Genomic DNA, 19280 nt, shown 5'->3' with positions numbered 1-19280 from the left:
GGGCAAAGGTTTTTCCTTGACCTCTAGAGAGTGCACATACAAAGTTTTACACAGATTGGTGCAGTTATAGGTGAAAACACAAATCGGGCTGTTATAGCACCACCATGAGGCTGATTAGAAAAATCTGAAGTGAAATTTCTTCCTAGGCATAGTGGGAATGTGGGTGCAAAGGTGCACGGAAAGTGCATGCTGTGTTCATAATGTGAGGCATTTTGGTCCAAACGGAGCAGTCCTGCAGACTTTGGAAGCCATTTTTAGCCAATCAGGATGGAATATGAAAAATCTGAAAGAGCCGTTTTTTTTAAATGACTATGGAGATGCTGTGTACGGATTTGCGTGATGTTTGGACAAAATATGTAGGAGTACTGTGAAAAAATGTGTTTTGCAAAAAGCGGCCTCCTGGTGGCACTATAACACTGGGCCATGTGAAAGAAATGGGGCAGAGGTTCTGAATTGGCATCCAGGGAGTGTGTGTGCACAGTTTCGCTGCGATCAAGCCAACGATGCGAGAGATTAGCTATCCACAGACGGACGGACAGGGGGTAAAACATACTCTTGCGCCATGCCTTTCGGCCTGGCGGAGACAATAAAAAAACGAAAGTAAAGGAAAAGGCCATGTATGCAACAAAAGTAGTCAACAAACTGTACTCTAAAACATTGGCCACATTGGCAAATAATATAAGAAAGAGGCAAACATGTTGAAAATAGCCGATCTACAAGCGTACAACGCCTCTCAACGTGAGAGCTTGTAGATCTGCTATTTTCACAATATTGACTTGTGGAACGGAGTCAAACAAAATGGGGGGGGCCCCAGTTCGAATATGATTATTTGGGGGGGGGGGGGGGGGGGGGGCCTGAAAAGGTTGATAACCAGTGCCCTAATCGGACCGAAATTACCTGAAATTACTACATTGCCATAATGCAGCCTAAACGTGCGTTGCACGGGGCGGTCCTGCCATTACGTTAGTTACTGGAGTTAGTGTGGAGCTACACTGTTCTCCAGCAGCCCACAACATACACCATCTGCAATGGACTGACTGAGCAGCAATAATAACATTCGCCACACGAACGTGCATTGTAGACAAAGTGATTGCAAGGCCGCTGCAGGCATGACAGCGACGTTAGCTACATGGCAGCTATAACAGCTCCCTGTCCGTCGTTGCTGCGACTGACTCTGATGGCTACAGGAAACTCTCTCTGCGATGCCATTGTCTGGAAACTGCTCCTGGCATGACACGACCAATGAGAGTGAGCGCTGTTGTTGTTGCTAAGATACGGTGTATGGCACATGGCGTCTCTGTCCCATAGCTTGTAGATCTCTCACACATGATTGGCGTAGGCTGCGTTGCCAGGTCTGACTGTTTGTGTAAGCGATTTTGGGCTTATTTGGGTGCACTTTTGGGCTCGTTTCCATAGACCACGGCAGCGCTTATTTCTTTCCCGTGACCGATGTGGCAAAGAAGGTGCAAAACGAACCATCCGGAAGTAAATTGCGAGATGAAATATATAGCACTTTTTGATTATTAGAGAAGGAGACACATGTGAAGGTGGAAAATGAAAGGTAAGAGATTATATAGTTTTGCATGAGCGATTTTTGTAGCAAGTTGTGAGAGAATTGGGCCACTCCTGTGGGCGGGGGGCTCAATAGAACCATTGGGGTTTGAAAGGAGACGCTCTCTGTTTGAGTGGTGAGATTGGAGATATCAAGGTTTGATTTTTTCAACAGGGGTTTTACTACAGCTGACTTGAAGATAGAAGGAATAACACTGGAGGATAATGACTTATTGCTAAAATGTCTTTTTGCTAAAATGTCTGGAGATAAAAAGAGGGAAACATCTTTTAAAAATGTGGTGGGTAGAGCGTCTGCGGGGGTGGAAGAGGGTTTCATGCTGTTCAAAAGGTCGGGCTGGGAAACTAAATCGAAGGAATTTAAGTATTGAGATACCTCCCTGTGTGGTAAAATGCACAAGGAAGGTACTATTTGGGCTCTAATGTTTGAGACCTTGTCTAAGATGAAGGCCTGAAACGTTTCACATCTCTCAGTGGATATAATTTCACTGGAGTCAGAGGGACGACGTATAAGAGAGTTGATGGTGCTAAAGAGAAGTTTAGGGTTATGGGGGTTAGAAGCTATTATATGGGAGAAATATTTTGATCGTTCTTCATTCATTGTGCTGTTTAATTCGTTATAAAATATATGGAGATCGTTGTATCTGTCAGTCCTTGTCCCTTTTATGTCAAAACAGTGGATTGCACACATCCAGTTCGTTGCTGGTGCTGGAAAGAATAAAAGTCTGCACAACAGCATTGCTCCTAGTGTTTAGTTTACTTTAAAACACAGAAAAAATCACATGGTGCAACGTTTCGGCCACAGTTGGCCTTCATCAGGTTCCCTTTTAATATGGAGATGGCTGATGTCATCAGTATATGCCATGACGACACATTGAGGTTAGACAACTCACTCCATATTTGGGCGTAGCTGCAGGCGTGCGGGAAGTACTTAATAGCCAGGGGGGCTGAGCGTCGGGGGAATTGCGGGTTCGGGTCGAAAAATGTGCGGGTTTGGGTGGGTTTTGGCACTTTTTTTCCTTTACTTTATTTCGGTTTTAGGGTTAGGGTTAGGTTAGGGTTACGTTATTTAATTCTTTAATTAAATTTAAATGTAATAAAAAAAAATCCCTTCCCATCACCAGGGGGGCTGCAGCCCCCGTAGCCCCCCCCTTCCCGCGCCACTGCGTAGCTGCATTGGGAACTCCTTACATGGTTGGTCATGGTGACATGAGTGTGACGACTAGGGCTTTCACCAACTAGTCGACTAGTTGACTAGTTTAACCACTAGTCGACCTTGTTGGTACTAGTCGAAATAGTCTTTTTTTTTCATTGTTTAATGCCATAGTACTGGCCCATTACTACTTATTATTATCCTCCTGCCTTTATTTTTATCAAAAGGGGGTCAAAAGTATGCCCAATAATAGCCTATTATTATTATTGGGTAATAACCCCCTTTTGAGGATCCTTGGAGACGCTGCTGTGCCAGAAGCGCTTCCCTTAAAAATAAAGGCAGGAGGATAATAACAATAGTACGGTAATGGCATTAAAACAATGGTAATATATTTAATAGGTAAATATCGACTAGTCGACTAGTCGACTACCACTGGGTCAAATTAGTCGACCAGTAAAAATCTCTAGTCGTGAAAGCCCTAGTGACAACGTGGTCCGCCGGCCAACCGACCGGTCCTCCCTTAGGCCAATTTTAATTTAAGATAAGATGTGCAAATTTACTTTTATAATTTTTATCCCGCGATTTTTGTAACCCATTTTTTTCACCCGGTGCTAATTTCCTAAGTGATCCTGGGCGCTACACCAGCCCTACACCAGCGCTACACAAGTCCCCCACAGCCAGGGAGGCCAGGGCCGAGCTCATGCTTCCTTCAGTGCAGGAGAGCCAACTGACCTTCTTGTCACCTGACAGGGGGGAGTTTCCCTGGTTGGACGTAGCGCGTGGAAGGAACACGTTATTCCAACCAGTTCCCTTCCCCTCCATCAGGCGCCCCGGCTGTCATGGGGGAGGCGGTATAGCGACCAGGATTACTACATGTTTTTGTGAGGGTATTAACTACCCTAGGAGACACGGGGAGAACATGCAAACTCCACACAGAGTAGGCCCTTTCGCCAACCCCACCCTGGGTATGGGCGCTGATGACGCGGAGGAGAAGACACGCCCCCAGCGCCCACAGCGTCCCTGGCGGGAATCGAACCCAGGACCTTCTAGCTGTGAGGCGACAGCGCTACCGACTGCGCCACCGTGCCCCTGCAACCGTGCAAATTTACAGTGACAAAAAATACCCCAAAGGAGTGGCGACTAAATTATTGGGCTGTCACTCTTTTTCATTGAACCTGGCAAAATGTGAACTCATTGTACTGAAAGGATGTTGGCCTAATTAATTTGAATTTGGGCACAGCAGGACGTCACATCTCTAGTTATAAGTCAGCCTTTTCCTAAAGACACTGCTCTGCTACCAGACGAATAGAAGAATGTCCTCAGATAGACCACGACAGAATAGACATATATTCTCAAGACGTTCGGAAGTATAGCTACATATAGCTGCATATATTCTCAGAGACACAGACGAATAACCCATTGAGTGGACTATAACTCCTATAGCGTCATAAGGTCATATAGGCAAGTACAGTCACCAACCGCCATCCCAGGTATTAAGATTTGAGCCTTACACCCTCACGTCTATATCAGAAGACATATAGGGCTACCTCATACTCCCATCGTAGGTTTAAGAGTGCTCCCTAGCCCTCCGGGTCCCAACCATACTGAGACCCACCTCTGCCCTACCACCGTCATTGGAGGTTTAAAGTGACGCGCTCGCCCCCCATCAGCGTCCTAAGAGATAACTAATCTCTCAAGAACCGATATCTTGTGCAACACAATATCTTTCCTATAATATGAATTAATTCATATGAAGGTGTATTGCTCGCCCAAACTGTTGCTGTTGCAGTGTTTGCTTCTCTCCATTTCTCCTCTCTGTTGCCAAGCGGCTTGATTGAAGAGGGAACTGCTCACTGGGGCTGCAAGTTCATATAAACTGCTATCCACCCAGATGACAGTAATTGTTTTGGGATTGCTTGTGATTATGAAATGACATGGGGAGTGTTTATCATAGATACTGATTGCATAAAAGTTTGATTTATTAGAACAAATCCTATTTTTTATTGTCAATGCATATTAATACACCAACATATGATACAGTATACCCACCCATATTCATGAATGGTCACACTCACTGATTCTCGAGTCCTGCAATATTAACTTGTCATACGCACTTTGCTGTGCGTTAGTGTGTGATACATCTTTTGAATACACAGGGTTACTTAACTTTGTCTTCCAAACATTTCGTATTTGGCAAAATATATATTAATGGTTCAATTCACTTTTGTAACTTATTATTACACACAAAGTACTGTATTTGGGAGTTGGCCAATGTTGGCAAAATTCTAATGCATGGCTATAATGGCTATAATTTATGTTTTCTTTCAAGCACTTAACTAGGCTATGAGATGATTTTAGATTTTTATATTATTAATGTTATTCTAGTCTTCCTTTTAGCCTAAATGCTATACTGTACCTCTGTGCTGTTGAATTATTTTGACTAATAAAGTATTCAATCACTCAATGAACACACAACACGCTTGCACCCCTTAGCATGCAGTAGTTGGTGTATTTATCTTCATTCTGTTCTTGAAACACAAGGCCACCACATTTTGTGATTGTGTTGGGTTCAATCCTAACTTTATTGCTCACTATTGTTTGCTGCCTGATACATTTAGTTATACATTTAGTTGGGCTCATAAACGTATCATCTTAATAAAACAGTTGAATGAGTCGTCACTTGCAACGTTTCAGTCAATGATGATCTCTCTCGCACGCACGCACGCACGCACGGCACACGCACACGCACACGCACACACACACATGAAAACATGCACACACACACAAGCTAGCACGACTCCAGACTGAATCCAATGGTTATAGCCCATGGTACCATGGTGGGACCATACGCTCAGCGCACACACATCTGTCTGATCGTTCCTCACGTACGTGAGCTGCAGACCCACAGCAGCGGGCTGAGGTCGGATTGGAGGGCGACGCAGTGACGGACGGGCAAAAGCATCTGGCTGGCTGTGCATTCGTTATTTTCTTTTAAAAATGAACAATTGTGAAGAATATATGATTGCTTTAAATGAATAGTATCTAATATAAAATATGAAATATACATATTATACTATGCATACTCGGAAGCATATTATGCATATGTGACTGGCAAGGGGCGGTCAGCGATTGTATCAGGGTGGTTGTGGCTCCCGTGGCCACCCCTGGGCAGCGCTACTGTGCGTGTGGGTACATATGCAGTCTGCACACTTAAACAATTGTTCTGTGTCTTATTCTTATGGTCCTCTCTGTCTCAGAGTGTTGCTCTGTGTGTGCACTTCTCTTTTCATAACCAAGCCCTCCAAAAACTGTCTGTCCATCCTTCTGTCCTTCATCACTCACTCTCCCTGCCTCCCTCCCTCTAGGTCCACGCCCATTCTGTCCTGTCTTGCGGACGATGTTTTGATGAGGACAAGGTCCTGCTTCCTTTCCTGGGACACGCCCTTTCCTGTCTGTGGGCCGACCAGGGTGTGAGGGCCGCGGCGGCCAGGGGTTATGAGTACGAGCTCAACGACTCTGCACTGTAGTGAGTCCTCTTGCATGCACACACATATACACACAGGATAGTTAAGTGGAATTCTAAGCCACATTGACCACATTAACGTGGTGGCCATTTTGCTTTTATGTCTTACAATGTAAGACGTATGTATGAGCAAAATGATCTCATTGGGCCCCTCATAAAATCTATGAATAATCAGGACATAATCTTTAGTCACTGCTGTCCCAGGGCAAGTAGAATTGCCCACTTTTCAAACCAATTAAATGCCTCTTTGTGTCCATCCAGATGCAGGCACACAGACACACACACACACACGCACACGCACACACACACACACACAGACTAATATCAGTGAATCAGATGTGACGGTGAAAGAGATCATTCTGGCGCACGGAGTGGTGCACTGATTGGCAAGTCAGTTGGATCAGCAGATCTCCCAAAAATATCGTCATAGTACATATTTAGGCATGCCTAGCACGGAACTCCATATATGGATACAGACAAACTGACGGGTACAACGGGTACAAGGGGTGTTGCATGCCTGAGTAGGCCATTATATAACAAATTGCCCTTACAATATGTCATGTCATGACACAATATGTAAAATCGTGCACCGACAATGAAACACAATCAAATGAGGCTGTCAATCAAAGTGCTATTGGACAAGTCGGGGTGTAAATGACTTATTATGCCTATTAATAGGCTTACTTCAGCCTTACATCATCGTGAGGAAAGTTGTCATCCATAGTATTCCATACAGAAAACACACTAACAGTTATCGCATGGCATTAATTTAACTAGCCGCCACCTTCCACGGCATACATTGGGAATATTGTACATTTCTGACCAGTTTTCCTTGTTTTCTATCTACAGTATCTAATCTTTTCCCCTTTATTGAAAATTGCAATTTTACACGCTGTAAACCTGTGTTATGACAATAAAGTTGAGTTTGAGTTAATACTTGAAGTGTTTAGCATAAATAATAATGAATCAAAAATCTGAATTAAGAATCGAGAGTGTTTACAGTATTTGTCACTACTCATATAGCTACAGTATAAGTAGCGAATAACAATGCCTTTCTGCAGGCACACACACACACACACACACACACACACACACACACACACACACACACACACACACACACACACACACACACACACACACACACACACACACACAAAATGCAGGGGTCTAATTATCTGAACTTAGAGGCAGAGGCTTAGCCGTGTGTTTTGTGTCTATGGGAATAAGGCTCAGCTGATGGAGTAGAATTAGGGAAGGAACAATGTGAATGAGGAAAAGATGGAAATGAATGAATTACGGATGAGGTGAAGGAGAAAATGAGACACAAGTATTACACAGTCAAAAGGCAAAGCTGAAAGGCTATTTTCACAACTTAGAACTGTTGCTCTCTTTTAGACATTCTGCTATTGTATGTGTGCATGCTGAAAATACGCATGCTGTCAATGAGAGGTAAAAGATAAAAACAAGATAGTAAAATGTCAGTAAGGCATAATGAGTTGAGATGAGAAAGCGTTATTGCTGAGAAGGACCTTAAGGGTCAATTTTTACACTCCAAAACATGAGTTTGCAGTGTACTGCAAAGGAGACAATAGAGACTAAGATAAATCTCAAAGCTGAGCAGTGATATCTGCCAAGAGAGGAGAGGGGAAGGTCTGCATGTCCACATGCGTGCGTGTTGTGGAGTTGAGAAGGTGCTGTACTGTAGCTCACCAGGGGGCTGTCTGTTCTCATCCTCTACCCTAGCAAAAGACCTCTTCTGTGGGGTAATCTACAATGACAGGTCCTCTCGTCCCCACTGAGAACCACTGGGCATCACTATCACACGCCACTCCCTTTCGACATACACACACTCATATATACGCAAAGGCTGAAGCTTCTAAAAGCGGCAGGGTGTGCCACTGTAGCTGATCAAGAATGACTACTTTTAGAGTGTGTGAGTGTGTGTGTGTGTGTGTGTGTGTGTGTGTGTGTGTGTGTGTGTGTGTGTGTGTGTGTGTGTGTGTGTGTGTGTGTGTGTGTGTGTGTGTGTGTGTGTAAAATGCATCACGTCTCAGCTGAGCACACACGATTATAACCCATTACACTTGATATGGTAGAAGCTAATTTGTTTGCGTTGGAGAGCTTAGCCTCCGTGTGTCATTACGGTAAGCCGCAGTGATCCCACTTCTATGAATATTCAACATGTAGATGAGCCGCTGCTCCCCCTTGGGCTCCAGATACGCAGTAAAGTCCTCAGTGTCAATTTATATTAATTATACTAGGACGGCGCCTTTTGGGTGCCCGCCTACTTGGAGCCATGCATATCGGAAACGCTGCAAGTCGTTCCATGTGCGACACAAACGTATGCAAAGCTCGGCCAGTCAATTAAGTTAAGTTATTTCTTTATTGAGCAAGGGAAGACGGTGTGCGGGTGTCTGCTCCACCAATGCATCTGTCAGTCACTGAACTTTTATCAGGTGTGCAAAAGACTTTCATTACCTGTGATACAGTATCAGAGTAAAATTAACACTGAGGATTTTACTTCGCCTCGCGTAGCCAGACTATATCACTGCGTGGATATGAGTCTGGTGCTTCCACGAGGACGTTTTTTTTCCCAAGGGGCGGGATCAAAACAATGGCCCTCGACGCAATTGGTTAGACCTACAACCAACTACCAATTACAGTCTCCCATATTCGAATACTGGGCCCTGATTGGTCACCCACGTCTTCTGGAGCAGGAAATGGATTCTCTATGGAGCGGTGCCAAATCGCAAAGTGCAAATTTTTTTTGCACTCGCAGATTCGTCTGGTCCCAGGCTAGATTTTATTGTGTACATGTGATTTACTGCTGTTTTCATCTCAGGTTTGTCTCTGTTTAAAACTATTTATTTTATTTTCCCTTGTGTTTTTTGTTTCACCTATTAGTGATGTGTCTCATTTCTTTATTTTAGAATTAATTATTTTTCTATCATCTCAACTCCCCACCCCACCCCGCACACACACACCACCTCCCCCTTAGTTTTTTTGACAGCATGGGCCGTATCATCGCTCCAGATTATGTACCCACGGAGATGGACGTTCTTCGAGTGCGACTGCGGACCACTGGGGTCATAGAGACCCAGTTCAAAGTCAGCCACCTCATTTTCAGGTAAACCGATTTGAACTCCCTGTTTTATTTGTGACGGAGAGACTCCCCATCTTGTGTTACACACTGCCAAAACATCAACATGGTTTTATAACGCCAGAGGAAATCTGTATAAGCTCTGGCTGGTAGAAGTGAATGTGGCTCATGCTTTTACATTTCGACGCTGTCGGGTGGAAACCTTGTATGTCCAAAACTGTTACTTTTCAGAAAACTTTAAAAAGAAACTGGTATTCCAATGGAAACAGTATAGTTGATATATTTAGTCACAAGCTTGGTTCAGTATTTATAAACCTCACAGATAGAAGACTTAACCACTTTCACTTGAATAACTTATAAATGGCTAAAAAACCTGATCTGCAAGCTCACTGTGTCACATAGCAATGCGCAGTGAACTTATGATATCGGCAGTAGTTTTGCGCAACACACTTGTATGATAAAGTAGGGCATTCATTTACGAAAAAACAAGCAAATATTAAAAGTTGAAATATGGAGATACAAGGTTTCTATTTTCCATCCATCTTTCCTTGGTCTCTATACTAGGTCTGCTCCTTTTTTCACTCTACTCCAACTCTCTTCGCCGAACGCGATGCCTTGGGAGCTTGTAGATCTGCAATTTTATTTGTGAGCTTGTAGGTCTGCTTTTTTTCCCCAGAATAGGGATTCTATAATACTATGGTTCATTTGGTTAATAAACAAAACAAAAACTTTAATATTTCATATGAGGCCATACAGTACATACATTTGATTTAATCATCAAAAGAAAAAACACCTGTGAATATACGTATCATCGCTGTTGGGTGGAAACTTTGTATGTCCAAAACAGTTACTTTTCAGGAAATAGAAAAAAGAACCTGTGTTCCAATGGATCTAATAGTTATTATTTAGTCTCAAGCTCTTGTTAATACTTTTCATTGGTTCAATATTTATAAAACCCACAGACACACTTAACCACTTTCACTATCACTTAATTGTGTTTTATTTATTTTTACAAAAATAGCTAACTTTTGTGTGACACTGTGACACAATAAGTAGGGCATTCATTTATTTATATAGATAAAAAAGTTAAAATATGGAGATACAAGGTTTCTGCCCGACGGCAACGATATGATGCGTGCTTAGATTTAGCAGTCGGCGCTTCTCAAGAGCATGATGGCAGCCAGGCACCAAACCAAATGACTTCCCTTCATCTCTACAGCTTTTGACGTTCTTATCTCCCCTTACAGCCACAACATACGTCTAAAATGTGAAGCTTCACTCAATATCTGCTGGTTTTACGCTCACCTACTGACCATGCCCACATGCCCATGCACACACACACACACACACACACACACACACACACACACACACACACACACACACACACACACACACACACACACACACACACACAATTCAGAATGTTGACTTTATACAGACTAGCTGTCTCTCTCACACACGCACGCACGCACACAGTCCATATAAGTATCAATTGATCAGTCTTATCAGTGACAGGGCAGATATCTGAGCTCTGGGACATTATAATCTTTGTCACATAATTACAGCTTCGTTATCCTCCTCCTTCAAAAGCTAATGTGATTTCCTGAAGTCACTGATGGTAATGACAGGGCGGTAGATATTTAGGAAATTGACTGTGACACAGCCATCCGGACAGACACGTAGAACAAAGTTTTAAAGTCAGCTTTAGTCAAAACAAATCAAACTGTATTTATGTAACACATGTACATTAAAGTGCAATAGAGTTTCCTTTAAAGATAAAGAAAACTTGAATGGACTATGGAATATAAAGTCTGAGTGAAAGCGCACAGGGGAAAAGTAGGTAATGTTAAATGAATAAAACGGATACACAGAAAGGTCACTAAGGGACAACAAAAGGGTAGATGAGAGAAAAATGTATGTTGATGGCCCATTAGTGCTTTTATTTTTTCAGAAGTGACGTATCGTTATTATCTTATTACCCATAGGACAGTGGGCACTGGGCAGTTGACTTGCGTTGTATATATTATTTATTGAAGAAAGTAGGAGAGGCATAGGAGAGATGGCTTTGTGTGAATTCATGTAGCCTGAAGGGTAATTATTTGACGCATATTCACTTGTGTGAAAATGTAAAGATGCTTTGGTCCTCCTTCAACTTTTTCAAAAAACGTTGTACAAGCCATTACAGTTCAAGAGAATGAAACATTGTATTTGTATATTTGGAAACAACAGACATAGTATGTCACAACCGATTCTATATTCTAGGTTGACTTCAGGCCAGTGAATGCTTATTGAGTTTGTAGTGGATGGAGTTTGTGGTGCTTGTTGCATTGGAAGGCAAAAGGTCAACCTTCTGCTCATAAAAGTGCAGTGAAGGATCGTGGATGATTTTCCCCACTGGTTTGATTGCATAGTAGTATATGTCTCTGTATGTGTGCATAGGCCTCTCATAATTATTACATACCGTAATCGCAATTATTTGAGATAACCGCAATTCTTTTTTGCTCAATCGTCATAATCATTTCCATGTTGAAAAATGTTCATATATTTTCAAACATATTCAAAGTTAATGTAAATGGCAGATTACAAGCTCAAAACGTGTAGATTGGCTATTTCTTCCTTTATTCATAATGTTCAATGACGTAATCGTGACAGCCCTATGTGTGCATCTGTGCTTGTGTGAGCCTGTGCATGTTTTAGCATGCCTATGTCAAACAACCATTTATCATTTATCGTTCCAACCCACTAGAGTGTCTTTCTTATCTTGAAAATCTGATTACTTTGATCCCTCTCTCTCTGTGACGTCTACCAAAGGATCTCTTCTCTCATAACTCTGTCCCTCCTTGTGCCATCTCTAAATTGCTTTTCTTATTATTAATGCAAGTCCTGTTACCTCTGGTTGAGCTCATGAGGTCTCTCTTCACCGTATAAACACAGTGTAGAGAGAAGTGCTTTGTCAACTAATGGCCGCAGTTGGTGGATATTGGTATCATATAAATCTATTTTCTTACATGCTTGTAGTTCTTAATTTTGTATCCTGCCTGCAGAAATGCAAGGCAGGGTAATCGGGCCTGACGGTTTGTGGCTGTGTTTGTTTTTTAGCAAGATAACTTGAGAATGGGTGTGCGGATTTTCATGAAACTAGGAGGGAATGATCAATAGGCTACCCTGAAGAGATAATTAACATTTGGGTTAAAGAGGTGAAGGTCTCAATGTTAGCAAAATAAACCAAGTATGGATGGGCAGATGATAGTGTGCCCCAAATGGATGATGAACGTTGTCATTGAAAACGTAAGGTCAAGATCACAACTTTTAAGATCAAGGTCAAAATTGAGAACAAAACGGGTGGATTTTCATGAAAATTGGTAGGAATGATCTTATGCTATCCCAAAGTGATGATTCAATTTAAGTAAAATAGGTCAAAGTTCAAGGGCACACTAAAGAGACATAGGTTTACAGAGATGACAGGTTTACAGCAGACCAGGAAACATTTCACAGCAAAGCTTTGATCGTAACTCTGTTATCTTCTGCAGACATACCCTGCTTCTCTTGGTAACATCATCATTCTGGCAAATTACAGTTAAGATCCCTGTGGAATAAAAATCGTGCAGGATTTTCTACAGGTTTTGGAACTTTGTGTCATTAGCAATGAAGCCATTGCCAAGTGATGCGTCAGGTCTTCGGTAAGGTCCCAGATGGTTCTCCAAGGAACCTAGCCAGCCTCCTCACTTGTTTGCTTATTCATTGGCTCTTATTCCCTCTTGAATTAGGCAGATAAATTGCTTTTGTGTAATTGGTAAACAAGGGCCTTGCCCCAGGTGCGTGTGGGTGTGGGTGTGTGGGTGCATGGGCATACGTGCAGCCTAGAGATGCATCCTGTGTCCTTGAGTTAATGGTGAGCTTAGCATGAGTTGATTAAGTCCAATTCAACAGCAAAACAGATTTTGATAAGTAGATGGCTTTCATTTTGTACACACACACACACACACACACACACACACACACACACACACACACACACACACACACACACACACACACACACACACACGTGTATATATGACATAAGTTGTATTTGAAATGGACCAGAGAGATGTACATATCAGTTTAAATCTTCAGGACTGTTGGTGAAAACAGACCCACACATCTGTTGGCTTGACTTGATGTTGTAGGTTTTGATTCTAGCTAACAACATAGTGTGAAATGATCTATACCTTACCTATCTCTCTTAGGCGTCTCTATTACCGTATAATATTGAACAGTTATTCATCTGGGTGCGTAACGTGCACACCATTCATAATTTACCATAAAGCCATGTAAATATAAAATGTATATTTAGTTCTACTAAATGCTGGAAAATCTAGTTACGGTAGTTTGAATTGTGCGTGGCCTATTATGAGGAGTTACGCCATGATTATTGGACACCAGGGGGGAAACATACAACCTATGGTTTAAGAGTTATAGGCCAGTAGGCCAGGTTCTTCCTTGGCCTACTGGAAGTGTGCATGCAAAGTTTCACACCGATCAGTCGAACAGTGTCCGAAATTAGCTGTCCACAGACACACACCCAGACACACAGACTCACTGACAGGGGTGAAAACATAATCCTTGCCTTTTGGCTTGGCTGAGATAACTAGTACTACCCCTGCACAGCAAAATCCTCAGTGTTAATAACTTAATTTAGCGCCCTCAGCATTACATTAACACTGAGAACCTTACTGTAAGGTTGTGTACAGAGTCACATCAACATGGGTGGTTGGAGATGTCAGACTATTTGTTTCACTGCATATAAGTCACTTGTATGTATTCAAGTGTATTACAAGTTCCTTGTTTGTTTCAGATGTATGCAGTGTATTTTAGGTGTAACACAGTGTTTCTGAGGCGTCACTCATAATTCCGACATCCCATTATTCCGACCAGTGTGAGGTTAGGGATAGGGTTAGTTATAATGGGGCCAGTCGGACCAGCGGGATGTCAGAATAATGACATGGCACCAGGCAAATAAGTCTGTCTGTCTTATTTGCCTTACATACATTGTCAGAGGCTTACCGCCTACAGTGTGTGCCTGTGTGGGCATGGTGCTGTTAATATGATTATAATCAGGAGCCTGATGGTGTATACATTTTGTCTATATCTATACTGAAACATTTTGTTATATCACAAGTAAGACGCACGAACGCGGGAAGCGAACGCAGCTCGAAAATAACAATAAGAAGAATAGAAAGGAATGAGCAATTGTAGAGAAGTGGGTGGTACATTTAAATTAGTGAGAACAGGGCCGCCCATTTTTTTTTTTCTTTTTTAAATTGTTATGTTTGTTTGTTGTGTTTTTGTTTTTTTTTGTAAATGTTTTTTGTAAATGTTTTTTGTCTTTGTAGTTTTTGAAATGTGTTTGATTTAGTTGCAGGCTGTTGTGCATTTTAATCAGAGCATTTTCTTCAGCCACACTGTCATCAGAGCATTGTCTTCAGCCACACTGTAGTGCACTCTGGCGGCTGCACACAGGCAGTGCACGCACACAATACTGCACACAGACAGACGGAGACACACACAACCTGAGCAGGGTTTCATAGTAAGCTCCACTTGCGCAATCATCATCATAACGTCAGAATGATGCACTGTGTCAAGGCGCTTTAAAGCAGCAATCCTATAAATAATGTAACCATAATCTAAGACTGAGAGGAAAGTAGCTTCAATAATCTTTTCTTTTCTTGTTGGATACAGGAAAAATATATTTATTTCTATAAAGACTATATCATCTACATGATATTTAATAGAGAGTTTATCATCAAGCCTGATGTCAAGGTATTTATAATCAGAGACTCTCTCAGTTGTGGAACCACCCGCAGAGGTTATAGATTTACAAAATCAGTGATTCTAGCCGTAGTAAATTCGTAAATTTAGTTTTTCTCGCGTTTATCACAAGCATGGCGCTGGTGTGGAACTCGAGCCTCAGACTGGACCGCTCTCAATCCACTGAGTCCTACGTGTCCAGTATTATTTTCAGACAAAAGCGTGTCAAATTACTGACGGTTCACTCAGCTCTTATAGATAATTACCATTTTGATCATGTAGTTGCTCTCATGAACGACAATAGAAAATGGAATCAATGACTTCACTTTGTCTTTTAGTTGACAAAAAATATCCTGCAAGGTCCTTGATTCTCTCTCGCCATCTTGTGTGAGATGACATTATGTGGGTGTCTCACAGTAGGTGTTTACACACAGCAGGTGGTTACTAAGTGGTTACCTGCGGCCTCCATTGTTTACGATTTTTTAACTTTTTAAGTTATTATATATATATTTTTTCTTTTGCTATCTTTTTACATTTACCCCAAATGTGTGCTTTGGGCTGCCCATATCCTAATACAGGTTGACCTTATGAACTCTGAATTCTTCATGAACAGATCTAGCTAGAGCCTACAGCTTTAAACATAGTTTGGCATCGCAGCTTTTCAAAGTGAAACCTGAAAATAATAAAAAATATATTTATATTTATAGCATTGTGCTTTGTCCTACAAAATAGATGCCCTTTTATCTATCCAAACCTGCTGACACACACACACAGACACACACACACACACACACACACACACTCTTTGAGTGAAAACCTCTTTGTCGTTTGAAACGTTCAAAAATCATACAATATTCCCTTTGATATTCTATTTTAATACAACAAACAAACTATCCTCTGAAATACTGAATTTATACCTGCATTAGTTAACCAAATGCAGCCAGTTAAAGCCAGTAATACTTAATAGTTTCAATCTTCTAATATTTCCGTCTTGCCTTTAGTGTTGGCAAGATTCATTTAAAACAGTCGGAGGGATAGATAAATAATGTAGGAGTTGATTCAATAGCTATGGCAAATTAATTTGTTGAGGTGTTACAGAAATAAATAGACTGTAGCTTACGGCTGCTCGATTATGACAGATCATGGTTATTTTGGTCAACGTTGACAACATGATTATTTAACATGATTAGTTGACTTTGGAAACATGCAATTATTGACTTTAAATAATGTCTTTTTACTACTGATGACATCAGGGATCTCCATATATAGGCATAAAAGGGACAAGGACGGACAAGATGTTCACAAACCACAGCTAGCAGCCCTAAAAAAACAAAGCCATGTCTATATTGTATCTGCTCCCACAGGCTAAATTACTGGAACTGGTAGTCAATCTACTTAGCCAGCAGGTTAGCCTAATATTAGCCAACTAAACTCATTTATTAGGCTGCAACTCATTTGATTGTCATTCAAATCCTCAGCCCTCAGATAAATGAACACTCAACATTTTAGCGCATGTGCGTGTGCGGGGGAAGATGAAATGGGGAAGCTGTAAAATCCTATTGAATATGTGGGTCTGAGACATCACTAGGTGCCATCCACTGACACCATGTATTGGAAAGACTTTTAATCAAAGATTTTTATTACCAGTAGTTGTGTGTGTGTGCGTGTCTGTGAATTTTCCCCTGAGAAATGGCGTAAGGAATACTTCTAATTATAATTGGTATTCCGCGGCACCCTAGGGTTCCATGACGGTGTCACCCATTTTGAGAAACCGTGGTCTAAACGTACAACGTATTTCCCTTACAGTCTTTCTCACTCTTTCTCTCTCACACACACACACACACACACACACACACACACACACACACACACACACACACACACACACACACACAGCAAACTCATCATCTTGATCCTCAGCCTACTAATCAACAATTAAACGAGGATTCTGAATTTATTCAAACCATTAACTCTCCAATTTGCCTGACCCCTCTGTATTTCCCCTAAAACAATTGAGGCTCCCTCTTTCCCCCCATTATGAAAATGAAACCATTTGGATAATCAAACAATATTAAAGAGGGTGAATTTATTTGGGCAGAGGGTAAGCAGTGAGAGTGGAGGGGTTGTGAAGAGGGGAGATTGAAACAAGAGGAAATTGAGTGAGGGGACATAAGGCCATTTAGATTAACACATTGAGTGCCAAAAACGGTCCGGACCGTTTTTCATAATCCTAACATGGTGTGCCAAAAACGGTTATGGCCGTTTTTGGGGAAAAATATGGAAAAAAAAAAGTTTTTTTTTTTTTTTTTTTCCTTCACAGCACCAGGAGATATCATTTTACGAAGATTTAGACTCCAATCCACCTCATGGTTGAGTTATGACTTCAAAAGCCTGTATCTCGGCTCCTGTGTACTTTTTGTTTTTACGATGTATTTTCGACTATTTTCAACTGGCTGCAACTATGGAACGGATTACCGAATGTTTTTAATCTTTTTCCCCGGATTGTACGAGACCTCTATGTGTGTAATGAGGGGATCACCGTGAGGACGGTGATCACTGAAAATGTTTTGTGACTACTTGAAAAAGGTCCAAAAATGGTTAAAATTCCAGGCACTGGAGGTACCCTGTTTTGAAAAACCCCTGGCACTCAATGTGTTAAGAGATTTGAATGTGCACAGATTTTTGCCAGACCCTTGGGGAGATGAAATGGGGTTAAACAGCTAAAGGTTCCATCTCTTACTGCTTTTATTCCTATCTATGCGTGTGTGTTTTGTTGTTGTTTTTTCTCTCTCCTACTTGTCTGTGATCACACACTGGCCTCCTCTTGTGCTCAGACTCTTTGTTTCTCCATTTGGACATGCAGAAGCTAAATCAAACCAATTTGAAGTTGGCCTCTGTTCCACACACTGTGAACTTGATGTTAAAGGACGACTTCACCGCTTTTCAACCTATCTTCATATAATTGGTCCTCACTAATACTCATGATAAAATGGTACCATTTTTTTCTACTCGGCCTGTGTCTCATAGGAGGACTGTGGACAGTCCAGAAACCGTCTACCAGTGACATCATCGTTAGGCATGATTTTTTTTTCCCAACAAGATTTCACATTTTTTATTTAGATTTGTATTAACACGAGAACAATGGCTTCTTTTATTGCATTGCAACTTTCCAGGAATAGGAAGCATGCAGTCTCTATTAGCTTAGATTCCCCATTGATGATGTCACTGGTAGACGGGACTCTGAACTGTCCACAGCCCTCCTCTGAGACACAGACCGAGTAGAAAAAAATGGTACCATTTTATCATGAGTATTAGTGAGGACCAATTATATGAAGATGGGTTGAAAAGCGGTGAAGTCGTCCTTTAATTCCACAGTCATTTCCTTCACTCTCCATTTGCTCATTTAATGTACAGTATGTACAGTGATACGTGTCTGTACTGTATGTTTTGTGTATTGCAATATTGTGTTTCATTTTTTTAAAACTACGTTTCCCATTTGGACTGATATGGTATTGATACTTGAATTGCCCATATTTATGTCCCTCCTGTAGGATGTACGATGTTGGAGGCCAGCGGACTGAGCGAAGGAAGTGGATTGGTTGTTTTGAGGACGTTAGGGCAGTGCTGTTCGTGGTCTCCCTCAGCGGGTATGACATGACCCTGATGGAAGACCCCTCCATGGTAAGGCATCATCCCATACACTCATTTTACACTTCTATTTCAATCAGAGCATGCTTAGTAGTGCAGCCACCAGCAATCAGAGGGCCTGCCTCTGGACCTGACTTTAAAGACGGTAGAATGCTCTCTCACCACTTTGAACTCTTGCGGCGTGTTCCACATTTCTGAAGCTGGATGATGATGATGATGATGATGATAATGATGATGTCATTGCCTTTCCTTTGTAGAATCGTCTGCAGGAGAGTCTAAAGCTCTTCTCCTCCATATGCAATAATGTCTTCTTCAGGAGTACCTCCATGGTAAGCCATCTGCTTAAAAATAAACGTTTCGACCAAAGGGTCTTCTTCAGATTTCTTCAGACATACCTCATCATCCTGAGCATGCAGTAAAGCTGCAATGGCTTCTTTTTTCTTTTACTTAATTGTGATATATCCTAGTAAAACAGAGAGTGGTTGTATCTC

The 19280-nt window shown here is 41.6% G+C and overlaps 1 protein-coding gene across 2 annotated transcripts in view; it reads left to right on the top strand.

Moving 5' to 3' along the window:
* The window catches only part of gnav1 (guanine nucleotide binding protein (G protein) alpha v1), a 45063-nt gene that overhangs the window by 15899 nt on the left and 9884 nt on the right, over positions 1 to 19280 (top strand). Inside the window, exons 4-7 of one of the 2 annotated variants that reach the window (XM_084076414.1) lie at positions 6088 to 6248; positions 9247 to 9375; positions 18693 to 18822; positions 19047 to 19118. In XM_084076414.1, the coding sequence (XP_083932540.1) occupies positions 6088 to 6248; positions 9247 to 9375; positions 18693 to 18822; positions 19047 to 19118 (492 nt within the window). The remainder of the gene's footprint in view (positions 1 to 6087; positions 6249 to 9246; positions 9376 to 18692; positions 18823 to 19046; positions 19119 to 19280) is intronic. The other variant, XM_084076415.1, reaches the window with a different exon arrangement.

Source organism: Gymnoscopelus microlampas (genome assembly GCF_963454915.1).
Source record: "Gymnoscopelus microlampas genome assembly, chromosome: 2".
NCBI lineage: Eukaryota > Metazoa > Chordata > Actinopteri > Myctophiformes > Myctophidae > Gymnoscopelus > Gymnoscopelus microlampas.
Note: the sequence above shows the minus strand (reverse complement) of the source record. Positions and strands in the feature narration are given on the sequence as shown.